This window comes from Dama dama, chromosome 9, assembly GCF_033118175.1.
Source record: "Dama dama isolate Ldn47 chromosome 9, ASM3311817v1, whole genome shotgun sequence".
In the NCBI taxonomy this organism is placed as follows: Eukaryota; Metazoa; Chordata; class Mammalia; order Artiodactyla; family Cervidae; genus Dama; species Dama dama.
The window spans coordinates 5,134,467-5,147,950 of record NC_083689.1 but is presented as its reverse complement, the minus strand read 5'-3'; the positions used below and the strand labels follow the sequence as shown (position 1 = coordinate 5,147,950).

Here is a 13,484-nt window from a genome sequence, read left to right as displayed (position 1 = left end):
TCCCAGAGTGGTCTGCCCTGAACGCACAAAAGGTAATCTGGAGACATGAAAAGTTTCAGGAGGGAGTGCGTGGCACACTCAGGCCCGGCCTCCCTGCGCTGTGCCCCGGCCAGGAGGCAGCTCCTGAAGGCCTACCTGAGCCTGCTCTCTTCTCTGTGCCTGCTCTCCAGCTGCTCAAACTCCTCGGAGGCCAGCACCATCCCACTGTCCGTCTGGCTGTCCTGCGCAGAGAGACCATGCCGAGGTTGCGGGTGGGCTGTAGGCAGCCCCCCTCAGACCTGCCCCACCGCTGCCCGGACACTCATCCTGTGTGTGGGAGACCGGAGGCTGTCGGTCAGGGTCACATGCCCCTGCCGCAGAGGGAGACACCGCGTCTGGCGGGCCCACGCCCTGTGATTCAAGAGGGTGGCAAGACTGAGACACCCCTGTTGGGAGATGCAGAAGGTGGCCACACGCCTGCTCAGGACACAGCAGAGCAGGAGCACTGGGAGAAACAGGGGAAGTCTAGAGAGAGTCCGACAGGTCACAGTGGAGGAAAAGGGTCCTCAGATGCGTCCAAGGTTTGGTGGGGCTATGTCAAAATCAGCGTGACTTGGAGTGGTCTTGATTTCTGTGGAGGGGGACTGAACCACAGTCTCACCATGGATGGGGGGCCCTCCCCCTGCGTCTTTGTCTGACCCTGGGGATGGGAGTGCGGGTCTGCATGGCGCTGGTTCAGGGCACCCACCGCCACCCGTGTACCCGGCTTCCCCCAGGCCTGTCCTCACTCACCAGCCCCATCTGGATGGATGCTGGAAGGCTGGGCTTTTACAAAATGGTCAGATTGCCTCCAGCCTCACTGAGCTGTAAGAGGTCTACTCTGCTTGACTGCCATCTGAGAACACGAGTGGTCTTCCCATGCCTCTTACCCTAGACTTCTTGCCTGGTGACACCATCTCCTCTCTGGTCACGGGGCCCGGGGGCCACCCAAGGGGGGCCCTGACTCGGGTTGATCCCAGGAGAACCGTCTAGAACGAGGAGCTGTCTTTCCACTGGGTTTCTACCTTGCAGGGAGAGAGAGGCTGGGGTGCTGGGGAGGGGCGACCCTGGGTGAGTTAAAGAGGCAGAGACATGGGGCACTGGGCTCCTCGTGCTGAGCTGGTTTCTGCCACAAGCCTCAGGGCTTCCTTACATCTAGCTCCCTGTGGGAAGAGTCCAGGGGCCGTGACCTGGGGTGAGGGCACAAGCCCACTCACTCCACTTACCACTATGGCCTTGTAGGTAGTTGGGGTCATGGGAAATTCCTCAAACGTTTTCATCCTGGAGAAACCCTGGGTTTGAGTCCCTCTGGCAAGGCATCCCGGAAAGGACACACAGTTATAATATCTGTGGGGAGGAAACAGCAAGTGCTGAGAAGTGCAGTCCAGCACCCTTCCTGAAAGCTCTCTGCACCTTTCCTTCTGTACCCTTCTCCTCTTGGGAAGGACGCCAGGCCTGGGGCTGAGCACAGGGGCTGGTCTAGACGGCTCCCCAGGTCCCTGAGTCTTGCCTCTGCTCCCAGGCGAGAGGAGTGAACCTCCCTGAGGCCACTGCTGGGGAGGATGTGGGAAGCGAGCAGCAGAGGGCACATGGGCCGGGTGTGACGTGGAGCTGGAGAGAGACTGGGGAGGACTTCCGTCCAGGACGGGCCGCCCTGTGCAGGGCAGGCAGCACTGATGTCCGCGCCCCTGTCTGACCTGTGTGTACGGGTGTGTGCACATCCGAGTGCCTGTGGAGGGGCTGGTGGAAGGAGCCCGGCAAAAACCAGCTAGGTGTTCCTGTTGCCCACGCTCAACCTTGTTCTCTGCTGGGGAGGATGGCGTGGAGAGTCCTGAGCTCTTTTCTCAGCAACACCAGTGTGGATGTGGGTGCATGACCTTCTTGGAAGGTAAATATTCACTGGCCTCTGACCCCAAACTCTGGATAGTTAGGCTCCATTCTAAATCCTGAACAAGGTTAGTGAGTGGCCAGCCCCACTCTCAGGGTCCCGGGAACTCGCCCCTCTTTCCCTTGCTCCATGTTCTTTCCCGACAGGGTGGAGCTGGCCAGGGCATTGTGCCTGAGAGGGGCGCTCCCTTGAAATTGATGGTGGAGGGCCTCTCAGGGGCTAGGAGTGTGGGCAAGCGGAGGAGGCCAGAGGGAAGAACTGAGGGGGCATGGAGAAAAGCAAAGTTGAAAGGCCACATGGGCTTGGAAGGACCTCAAGACTGACCACACCCGCCAGGGCATCAGCAATGCTGTCACTTAGCTCTTTGAATTGATATACAATGGCCTCTTAAGTCCTTGTCCTTCACTTTTCCTTGATGACTGATGAGGATAAAACTTATATGTCCAAACTGCTTTCCCCCTGCCCGGGGGATACTTGGATCTGAAGAATGGGGCTGACCTGGCGGCCAGGCTGTGCTGGTGCAGGCTCAGCGGGCTGTCCTCTGTGTCAGCATCCGTCTCTGTGATGTGCATGGCCGTGGTGGATGCCTGCGAGAAGCTGCCTTCCTCCGAGCTCTGAGAACCACGAGGAGCCATGCAGTCCTCATCTTCCTGGCAGGAATGGCACAAAAAGCCAGGGTCAGAGGCTCTTAGGTGCCACTTCGCCCCTACTCCTGCACTCAGGACTTCTAGAGTTCCTGATCCTTCAAGTGCTGTTCTCAAGGGCTCCAAGGACTAAGGGAGCTGGGCACGTTCTCCCCACAGCCCTTCCAGGTGCCCCTTCTAAGGAGGAGGCAGGCATGATAACAGCATCCTCGTTCCAGAGCCTGGCTGTCCCACAGCCTCGAACATCAGTACTTCCCACCCTCACCTTGGGGCGGCACTGGCCCCCAAGCGCCCATCTTCAAGTCCCTGAGGCTGGGGCAGCAGGCAGCTCCCTGCTTCCTCCTCCAGGTCTCAGGGCTGCCCTGAGCCAGTCCTGAGCTGGGGGAGGGAGATACAAGTCAGAGGTGGGTGCAGGGGGCAGAGGGGCAAAGCGTGAGGTAGAACATATCACTGTTCTGCCAGGAAGTGGGGCTCCTTGCTGGCTCCCTGAGGACCCACCTGGGCCTCTTCGTGGGAAAGTTGGGCTCTGACCATCCATGTGATGGCCCCTGGCTTGGAGGCCAGAGGTTGCTGCAGCAGGACAGGGAGAGTCAGGGCCTCACCTGCTGGGCCCTGCCCTGAAGCAGGTTCCCCAGGATCTCCACCAGATCTGAAAATGCAGGCCTCTCTTTGGGGTCTCCCGCCCAGCAGCTCAGCATGATGCGGCGTCTGTGGGTACACTGGATGTTGGACGGCTGTCTGAGCACACCCCGCACCCGACCCCAGCAGACCCAAGTCTCCTGCCTCCTGCCGATCCCTCAGGCCTGCTCTGCCTGCCTCCCTCCCCCGGGCTTAGGCCAGGCCGTCCCTCCTACCTGCAGAAAGGAGAGCTGTCGGTGGCGGTCCCGTGGCGGAGTGAGAGACAGTGTCTGCAGGCCTACAGCCCGGCTCCTGTGCCTGAACCCTGCCCCTGCCGGCATGCCCCCTTTCCCAAGCCTGCGCACAACCCCCCTTACCTTTTCCTGGTGCCCACCCACCGCTACGGCCCCTCAGTGCCTCACGGCTTCCCGAGAGACTCACATGGCAGGAGTGGCTAGCTCTGGGGCCCTCATCCGGGTGCCCTCTTTCAGCCGCTGGCAGAACTCCTCATTGATCTGCACCCCAGGGTATGGGGAGGCCCCTGATGGTAGAACAGGATGGGGGTGGGTGTGGAGCAGGCTCCCGCTGTTCCACTCAGGTCTGAACCGCCTCTGCCCCGGCCCCTTATGGCAGGGAGTTCACCCTGCTGCCCCCTCCCCTCGGATGAGTTCTTCATTAGGTTAAGAGGACCGTGGCACCCGCTTGTGAGAGCTGCCATGAGCATCAGAGCTCTCCCAGGCGCACTGGCGGAAACACTCCCCATCCTGGGACCATCAGGGCCAGTGGAGCTTTGCTGAGCCAGTTGAGCTGCCCTGTCACAATGACCCCTCCTCAGAGAAGCCTTCTCCAGCTCTTCCTTACGTCCTGTGGCTCTACCAGCAAAAGGGACCTAGCTCCTGCAAGCCACACCATTGTGGGAAGGCCCTGTTAAGACAAGAGTCCCTCCCTCAAACCCTGCATGGCTCCCAGTAGACTTAAATTCCAGGCCCTCACCCCAGAGGGCTTTTGCAGCATCTCCCAGTGCTGACTGCTTACACCCTGCTCAGCTCCCCAGCACAAGGATCACAGCCCTGACCAACCCCATGCCCTGGACTGCTGTTCCGCAGGCCCTCTTGCCTGCAGCCCGCCCGCCGTCGTGAGCCTGCCCCTCCCGGCCTGTCCAGCTCACACCCAGCGCTGTCCTCCCTGTGCTCCCCGTGCGCTTCTATCTTCACTAACAGCGTTGGTCATGGCTGCTTCAGCGTTTTCACTCTACTTGTTTCCTGCCTCACCCCCACCCTGGTTGGGGCCCCTCATCTTGGATCCAGCAGGGCCCGGTTTACTATGTGAGGCTTGAGCAGCTGTGGTCATTGAGGGAGCCGCTGGTCTCCTTCCAGATGTTCCCCAGCCCCGCAAAGGCAGGAGCAGTATCCCCAGCGGCTTGTGAGCAAGGGGCTCAGCCAGGGAGGGAGGGGTCTGGGGGACTCCTGCAGCCTTCCCCTCTGTGACAGTGATGAGCCCAGGAGCTGCTGGGTGAACACAGGGTTCTGCCCTGGGCACAGGCTGGACGTGAAGAGGGGGCCCAGGGGGCCCCCCAAGCACCTGTCTCAGAATGAGCGGGATTGCTCGGCCCAGGTGTGCACCTCTGCTGAGCCTGCCCTGCCCTGCCCCCTGCCTGTACTCACCCAGGGAGAAAATCTCCCACAGCAGGACCCCAAAGGACCACACGTCACTCTGCGTGGTGTACACCTTGTCGAAGATGCTCTCGGGGGCCATCCACTTCAGGGGCAGCCGGGCCTGCGGGATGCACGTGTGTCCCAGTGGGGAAGGGAAGAACAGAGAGAGGCCAAACCCAGGGGCATCCCTCCCCTGCCCCTCCTCTCCCCAGGACTCTGGAGTCACAACACAAGAAAGGCTCTTTGGTCAGGTCCACCCTGCGTGTATTCAGATGGCTCCTGCAGCTGGCTCTGTCCCTGCTGACTGCCCCCACTCCATTCCACAGGTGCCTGGTGACTTCTCTGAAGGCTTCTTCCCTGCTACTATTCTGGGTAGACATCCGGGTCCCTCTCTTCCCCTGTGCTCTCCCAGAGAAAACCTGTAGCCTGTCTCCAGCTGCAGACCCCCTGGCCCAGTATATTGAGGGATGCTGTGTCCCTGCACACCCTCACCAGCTCCACCTCTATCCACTCATTTGGTCCCCACACCAGAAGCCTGGCATCACTCCTGACCCCTCCTCTGGCGGCTCCTATTGTGACTTCCCTCCTATGGCTTTGACCTGGGAGCCTTGAGGACCACGGGCCTTCCTGACTTGCCTCTGCCTCCACCCTAGCACCCCCACCCCTCTCTTGTGATAGCTTGTGGAGGGAGTTTCTGGACAGCTGGCTGTTACCTCCACAGTCCCCACATACCTGAGAGTTAGAATAAAGGACAAAGCCCTGCACGGTGGGCCTCTCATTGCTGTCTGTGGTTTAGTTGCTCAGTCGTGTCCGACTCTTGCAACCCCATGGACTGTAGCCCACCAGGCTCCTCCGTCCATGGAATTTCCCGCTTAAGCAAGAATATAGGAGTGGGTTGCCATTTCCTTCTCAGAGCCTGGACCCAATTTGCCTGTCAACCTCCCTCTAAGCCTCTTCCTTCCTCCCCTGGGGCAAAACCCTAAACAAATTTAGATGCTCAGATGCCTGCCTGGCTACCTCTGGGCACCACCAATGAGACACAAGTTGCACCTAGCACCCACGCATTTTCCTGTAACCATGCTACACTAGGTGTGTCTCCCTTGAGGATGGACGTCATGTAGGATCTAGCTCTGCATGGCCAGCCCCTACTGAGCAGGTGTGTGGAGTCAGCGCCCACCTAATGGACCAAAAAGGCCAGACACAAGGTCCATTTGGAGCACCGGGGCCCTTGTTTGTCAGCTCCTGTCTCCACACACCTGCTCCAGGTGCCTCAGCAGAGTCTCCAGGATCCCTGTAGGTCCTCAGACCTTCCAGGCGGGTGGCGGTGAGTCCCCCACCCCCCATGGCCTGTACTCACACTGCCCTTGCGCACGTAGTCAGGGTCTTTGTAGATGTCCCGGGCCAGGCCAAAGTCACAGATCTTCACCACGTCACTTTCTGACAGCAAGATGTTTCGAGCAGCCAGGTCTCTGTGGATACACTAGGGGAGCGAAGAGGAGCAGTGAGGCGATCAGGCCCCTGTGGCCACACCCACACCTAGAGCTCCAGGATACCCTGCGTGAGTCCTGCTCTCTCGAGGACAGATTTCTGTGTGCCCCAGAACTTGCTATGGAGAGAGCTGGTGGCACTGTGCGGGCAGCGGAGAAGGCTGTGCAGTAGGACAGACTGGTTTTATAGCCAGCTCTGCCTCTGACTGGCGGAAAATCTTGGGAGTTTGGTTCTACCCTTTGGACTCAATCTACAGCTCTGCAAAGTGGGAGAGATGTGCCTTGACTACAGCTTCACTGTGGGGTAAGTGGGTGAGTTTTGGCCTTTCTCCCCTCTGCAGAGACTGCTGGGGCCGTCACCTTTCGAGAGGCCAGGAACTCCATGCCTCGGGCCACCTGGAAACTGTAGCAGACAAGGTCTTCCATGGTCAGCGGGCTCAGCCACAGGTCCTTGGCTGCATAAAGAAGTGAAGCTGGCTAGGAAGGGCCTCAGCCGTGGCTCCCACTTCCCACCCAGCCCCAAAGGGAGCACTTACTTGCTCACTGAACCTGGCTGCATCCCTCCTGGCCAGGCCTAACAAGCCTGCTGGTCCCCTCTCCTCCCGCTCAGCTTCCCTTCTCTCTGTGGTACCCACTAACTACTCCCAGAGCAGTGAGTACTGTTGCCACACTAGACCTCTGCCTCTGCTACTTCTGCCTGGACCGCTCCCCACCATGTTTGCAGGGCAAACTCTTATTCATCTAGAGACGACCAAATCAAACATCAGAAGTCTCACGCTCCCAGGAGTGCAGGTAGTTAAGCGTGTGGATTAGGATTTTGAGCTCCTACCATCAGGGCGCAATGGCACCCTCTGGCGGGAACATGGGGGCTTTGCTTCCTGAGGTGGCCTCTCTTTTCAAGGCAGAGTGCATTTCATACGCTCCCATGTTAAGTCCCTCCAGCAGGGCCCCAGGTTGGCTTATCCCAGGGTCCTGGAGCATGCCAGCCATTTTGGCCAAGGGGACGCCAGACTCTTACCTTCTTGGACTGGAGCGGCCCGCCCCGCCCCGCCCTTGCCCGTTAGGATCCTTGTGAGGAGGGCCATGTCGCTGTTCCCTGGCCTCCTCTGGTCAGCCTTGGCGCCCTCCACCATGGAGCAGAAGTGCCTTCGCTGCTCAGCAGACTTCTCCTGCGATGCACAAAGCAGGCCGGGGCTGGAGGAGGCTCGCCGTCTACTGCAAAGGCACTTTCCGCCCTCCCTGCCCGGCTCACCAGCAGAGGCCTGGCCCTCGGTGGGGCGCACACCTACCCCGCGGGGATTGAAGGCCTCCCGCTTGGTACGCAAGAAGTTGGAGAGATTGCCGTACTTGCAAAACTCCACGATCACCATGAGAGGGCCTGGGGCAGGGCAGGAGGGTGCACTGGAGGGCAAGCAGCACAGCCACGCCCGCCCCAAAGCCCTCCTGTGTCCCGCCCACTCCCGGCCCAGCTGGCCCTCCACACCCGCAAAGATAAGGGCACCTTGGGGCTTCACCCTCCCCGAAGGGCGACTGAGTTCTTTACCATTGGGCTTGGTGCAAGCCCCTAGGAGGTTGACCACGTTCAGGTGGTTACCAATGTGGATTAGGATTTTGAGCTCCGACATCAGAGCGCGATGCTCGCTGGCTGTGGCGCCCTCTGAAAGCAACATGGGGGCTTTGCTTGGTAACCGGGCCCACCTGGCCCCTGACCCAGGCCCTGAATATCCCTTTTCCCGGGCCACTAGCTTGGGCTTCTCTGGTGGCTCAGACAGTAAAGAATTCCCCTGCAATGCAGCAGACACATGAATCCCAGGTTTGATCCCCGCGTCTGGAAGATCCCCTGGAGGAGGTAATGGCAACCCACTCCAGTATTCTTGCCTGGAGAATTCCATGGACAGAGGAGCCTGGTGGGCTACAGTCCATGGAGTGGCAAAGAGTCAGACACAACTAAGCGACTAGCACTTTCACTTTCAGCTGAGCTTAGGCCTGACCAGCGCTCTTGCTGGTGGGGGCGCAGCAAATACCACCTCCCTCTCTGAGGCAAAAGGTTTAGGTGGGACTGGTGAGTATTACTCAGAGGTGAGCCCCAGGCCATGGATTCCTTGTATAACCTCTGGTAAGAATCTGTTCTGAACCTGTTTCCCCTCTGGCACCACAGACCCACCAGCCCACCCAGAGCTGCTGGCCTTCACCAGCTCAGCCACCCCTTCTACCCACTGACCCCACACCTTTCAGCATTTTCACGGCCACAGTGTCACAGCTGCTGCCCTTGTTGATGCCAAAGGCTGAGGCTTCCACCACCTTCCCAAAGGCCCCGTGGCCGAGGACTCTCCCTGCGGGGGCAGGGAGCTGGTTCCAGGTGAGCTGTTATGGGGGTGTGGGTGGAGAGGACTGGGCAGAAGGGACAACCCCTGTGGAGGGCCAGGAAGGAAGGCCCAGGAGGGGGAGGAAAGTCAGGAGCCCCCCTGCCAAACAGGAAGTGCATGGGGAGCAGGGTGGGGAGAGAGGGAGGAGAGAGGCAGACAGGAAGGCCTGCATCCTCTCCCAGCAGGTGTGACAGGCCCACCCTGCTCAGAGCAGCAGGAAGTGACCTCGGGGGGCCTGGGAATTGAGAGCCCCTATAATAGTTCTGGGGATGCGTGCCTAGATGGACAGGTCAGGCCAGGTGGGGGCCAGGTGGGACTTTCTGGCATGAGTTCTGAGAATGGAGGGATTGCAGGGCTCCAGCCTGCCTGACCCCAGAGCAGCTGAAGCAGCGTCTGCCCAGCAGGACTGGGTGGGTGAAGCAGGCTGGGAGCAGGTCTCACCGAGGTGCAGCCGTTCCCGGGGGAACTCCCACTGACTCGTGTCGTAGGACAAGTATTCGCACTGCTCCTCCAAAGGCACCTCCCCGGGGTCCATGATGATGGACAAGTAGCCAGTCTTGATGTCTGCATGGGTTGGCTGGGGGATGGGTATGGGGACAGCTCACTGACTTGGCCATACCATCCTGGCTTCAGTAAAATTGTGCCCAGGACAGATGGCCTCTCCTTAGGGACTCCCGACATAGGAGGGGACAGATGGACAACCTCTTGTCCTCTAACAGTGCAGCCTGGAGGGGTCTGGGGGGCCTCCCAGGATACAAGGCTTCCAGGTGAGCCAGGGTGAACCATATTCCTTAACTTAAGGGCTGGACAGGGTAGAGAGAGCCCATGAGCAGCTGGGGACAAGGAGTGCTTACCCTCCTCATGTTACAGAAGATGAGGAGAAGGAGGACCCAGAAGAAGACAGCAATGACCCCGGTGCCAACAAGGATCACGATCTCCATGCTGCCTTTATCCTCAGAGCCTGAGTGGGCAGAAAGCGGGGGTGGCAACTGTGCACATATTGTGAGGGGGAGAGGGCACACCCTTCGGGCGGCACCCCTTCTGGTGGGCACAGCTGGCATCGAGTGTGGGCAGAAGGCGGGCTGGGGGGCGGGGCGCGCGGGGGAGGCGGGACCTTCCACAGCCACGCTGGCAGAGGAGTTGACGCAGCCCTTGGCGTTGCACACACTGCACAGATAGTGGCCCGCGTCCTCCTCGCGCACGCGCTGGATGCTCAGCCTCTGGTTCGAGTCCGCCAGGTCGATTCCTGCAGCGAGGGTGGTGGACGTTTGAGTTCAAGTAGGTCTGGGGCTTTGGCCTAGAGAGCTTCCGGACGCCGCCCTCCACCTATATCCATCCCCCTACCAGACTCTTCTTCCAGCAGCCTCTCATCTTTGTACCACACGATGCTGGGTACGTGCGCCCCAGCCACTGGGCACCGCATCTCCAAGGAATCACTCACATTCACCAGGAGGTCGCTTAGGTTCTGTGTGAGCCGTGGGGCTTCTAGGGCTGGAGGCGGGGTCGAGAGAGAGCTGAGTGGAGCTGCAGAAAGCAGGAGGGCGCTCCAGGAAAGGGCCCTCCCATGCTAGGAGCTCTCCAAGCTGAAGGGTCAGGGTTTGAGCTTGGGGTGGGCAGGGCTGTGCAAGCCCCGGGCGGGGGGAAGGAGAGGGGGATGCTCTTGCGGGCTCGGGCTTGTGAATGGACTGCCCAGGCACGTGCCGGGCTGGGGATAAAGGCTCCTTGGGGAGCACTGCCCCGCCTGGCCCCTCCGGCCTGGCTTGCCTCACCCTGCACAGACAGGTACTTCTTATGGCAGTGCTTGTCATGGCTGCGCCGGTCCTGCACCTCACACACGTAGTCGCCTTCATGTTCCGGTGCCACCCTGGGGATGGTGAGGGTGAGCGTGGCGTGGCGCTCGCCGGGCATCACCTCCTCCAGGCTGGCGGCCAGCGGCGTGGCAAACAGGTGCACGTTCTTGCAGTCAAGCAGCAGCGGGTTCCCCTGCGCGTCGTGCAGCGTGGACAGGTTGAGGCGGTACCAGTGCAAATGCTCGTATGTGTAGTTGTCAGCCCGGCAGCTCAGGCGCACGGCCTGGCCCTCTAGGGGCTCTTCTGATGGTTCTGACTCTATGCTGAAGCCGTCGGGGATGGCTGGGGAAGGAGGAGGAACCACTCACTGTGACATCGTGAGGTGCTGCCGAACCTACCCACCTGCTCAGGGACTCCCTCTCTCTTTCTCACTGACCTTCGAACTCACTCAGCTCTCAAATAAGGGTGTACATCACCTGTCCCTGGGCCAGGGACACTCTCTGGAGCCCTCTCCTCCCTCTCCCTGACAAGAGACCAACTCTCTCAAGTCAATTCCACCAGGGGCTCCTCATGCCGTGCCCCCCGTCTAGTTTTTCCTGAACAAGCCCAGCTGGATACTGCCCCCACCTCTCCCAGGAGCCCGTGACACCAACAAGTTTCTTGCTAGCAGCTCAGCAGGGGCCCGAATGCCCATTCTCCCTCACTGCTGAGCACACTCCCACCCCTGTCCTCTTTCTGAAACAATCTGGCTTCATTAGCATTTGGCAATGGCTCCCGATTTCCTTTTGTCCCTCTGGCTGTTCACTGTCAGCTACTATGGGCTCCTCTCTCCTGCAGACTGTTTTCTTTGGCTCCACCTCTCTTCTAGGTGCCTGCATTTAAACCTCTGGGCCCATTGACTGTCCTTCCATGGTCGTCTTAGCATTCCTGAGGTCATTAACAGGTTTGAAAAATCTGAAGCAACCATGGACCTTCTTCCCAGGGCCAAATGCACATGAGAACCAGCTGCTGTGCAGGATCCATGGCTCAGGAGGGGGAGGAGGGAAGTGGAGGAAGGTGCAGCTGTGGGGAACAAGAGGGCACCCCAGGGAGGCACCTCCTGGTCTAGGGGCAGATGGTGCTGCCTCATTCCAGTTCATATGCCTATAACCTCCAAGTCTATCCCTCCTGCCAAGACCCAGAGGCCCAGTGGGCCCTGGGTATCTCTCCTGGCACCTCAAGGTCACAAGAAACTCAGTGGGGCCCCAACCCAGGCATATTATCTTCTCCCAGGCCTGGTCTCCTCCTGTGCCCACCTGGTTCCTGACCTCCATCCAGGCCTGCCCAAGTCACTCACTGGTCACGTAGAAGTAGATGAGCCGCTCATCCTGACCCACTTTGTTGAAGACCACACACTTGTACATGGCGGATACATTGGCCTCCTGGATCACCAGCTTGCTCACCGTCTGGACAGGATACATGTCAGGCATAAGGATCCATTTCCTGCCTAAGTTCCCCTACCCTCACCTCCTCTTTCTGCATGGAAGTTGCTGTGCCCACCAGAATAATGGGGGAAACTGAGGCTCTGGGCTGGAGATGACCAAAGCTCAGAGACAGTACCAGGGCTGGTGAGGCAAGGAGAAGGTGACGAGGTCCTTGGGCAGCAGCAAGAGGTGGCTCCCCTGAAAACTCAAGGGACAGCATGATGGACAGCTGGCATCAGCTGTGGCTGGTGTCAGAAGGCACTGTTAGGCAGGACCAGAGAGCCCTCTGGCTACAGATGGGCTCAGGCTGCTGCCATGCTGAGGAGGCGACAGGGGCTGGTGGTACTGGGTTGGTCCAAGCCAGAGTTAGGATGCATGCTCTGGTCATATCAAGTGTCAGCCTGTGGTCCAAGGAGTCACTGTGTGAGGCCCTGTGATGCGCCGACAAACCCTTCAGGGCTGCCTATAGCACCTCTCAGCGCTCTGGGTCATGGCAAGGGAAGAAAATGGGCTCCAGGGCTCCAGAAGGACTCTGGGCTGGGGGAGTAGGAAGCTTGGAAGCAGAGGAAGAGAGAGGGCCATAGGCTCTGCCTACCAGCCCGAGAGCCCACCCCCAGCCTCAAGCCGGGCACTTCCTGGCCAGCCTGGAACAGGAAGAGGCTCTGGAGGTGTGTAGGAAAACAGGAAGTGACTGTAGGAAGTGGGTGCCTTTGTTCAGTCCTTCCCCTGCTAGGCCTCTTCGAGGGATTGCCCCCAGCCTGGGCCAGCCGTCTTTGGGGAGGATGGAGCGTCCCCAGCCCCAACTCTCCCAGCCCTTCATATGGGCCCATAGCCATGAAATCTCAGCTTCCCTCTCTGGGAAGCAGCGGCAGGTCTGGCCTCTGCAGTCTATTGCAGGCAGGGAAGCTGATGTCCAGAGACACTGTAGAAAGGTTACTGACTCTCAGCTGCTATTGCAAGAGCTCTGCAAGTCCAGTGGAGACCTAGAAGGCTAGGAGAGGACCCCACCTCTCTCCTTCTGAAGAAAGGACCTCACCTCTCTTCTTCTCCCCCAGCCACTCAGTGGCCTGGCTGGTCCATACCTTATTTTTGCCCTCTACAAACTCTGTCCAGGTGTCCAGGCTCTCAATGGGGTTCACAGCATCCTGTGTGGTCACCTCCCTCCAGTCCTGGCACTGCGGCATTCGGTCTCGCTGCTGCCGCCGCCGGCTGCTAAAGACAAGGAGGGACAAGGGCAGTTAGGGATTCAGGCAGAGGGGGACTACACTAAGGGTAGGGTCAAGCTTTTCTCATTCACAGGGTCATCTCATCTCATGGTGGGGCAGGTTGGCCCCCAAAGCAAGCGAGGACGGCAGGGGCTTTGTTTTTGGCACACTGTTCAGGGCTCAGTAACCCATCCTGCATGGGCTGCCAGACACAGCCTTACCCAGTAGACCAGGATCTGTGCCTGCAGAGCACCACACGCCTGTGACTCTGTGCCAATCCTCTGGTCTGCTGTGCCCCCTGCCCCTACCCACATGTGTCCCTTCCTGCAAAATCCACCTAGATCTCCTGG

At 59.5% G+C, this 13,484-nt stretch overlaps 1 protein-coding gene across 4 annotated transcripts in view; it reads right to left on the bottom strand.

Annotated features, from left to right (window-relative positions):
* FLT4 (fms related receptor tyrosine kinase 4) overlaps nt 1-13,484 on the bottom strand; it is a 41,471-nt gene that overhangs the window by 7,312 nt on the left and 20,675 nt on the right. For 2 of the 4 annotated variants that reach the window (XM_061149609.1, XM_061149611.1), the window contains exons 11-29: nt 13,012-13,141; nt 11,803-11,911; nt 10,446-10,808; nt 10,021-10,167; nt 9,791-9,922; nt 9,531-9,637; nt 9,118-9,253; nt 8,539-8,643; nt 7,854-7,967; nt 7,600-7,688; nt 7,329-7,479; nt 6,671-6,765; nt 6,181-6,303; nt 4,833-4,944; nt 3,610-3,709; nt 3,153-3,258; nt 2,405-2,556; nt 1,245-1,365; nt 136-221 (exon numbers count right to left, since the gene is read on the bottom strand). In XM_061149609.1, the coding sequence (XP_061005592.1) occupies nt 136-221; nt 1,245-1,365; nt 2,405-2,556; nt 3,153-3,258; nt 3,610-3,709; nt 4,833-4,944; nt 6,181-6,303; nt 6,671-6,765; nt 7,329-7,479; nt 7,600-7,688; nt 7,854-7,967; nt 8,539-8,643; nt 9,118-9,253; nt 9,531-9,637; nt 9,791-9,922; nt 10,021-10,167; nt 10,446-10,808; nt 11,803-11,911; nt 13,012-13,141 (2,478 nt within the window). The remainder of the gene's footprint in view (nt 1-135; nt 222-1,244; nt 1,366-2,404; nt 2,557-3,152; nt 3,259-3,609; nt 3,710-4,832; nt 4,945-6,180; nt 6,304-6,670; nt 6,766-7,328; nt 7,480-7,599; nt 7,689-7,853; nt 7,968-8,538; nt 8,644-9,117; nt 9,254-9,530; nt 9,638-9,790; nt 9,923-10,020; nt 10,168-10,445; nt 10,809-11,802; nt 11,912-13,011; nt 13,142-13,484) is intronic. The other 2 variants (XM_061149610.1, XM_061149612.1) reach the window with 1 other exon arrangement.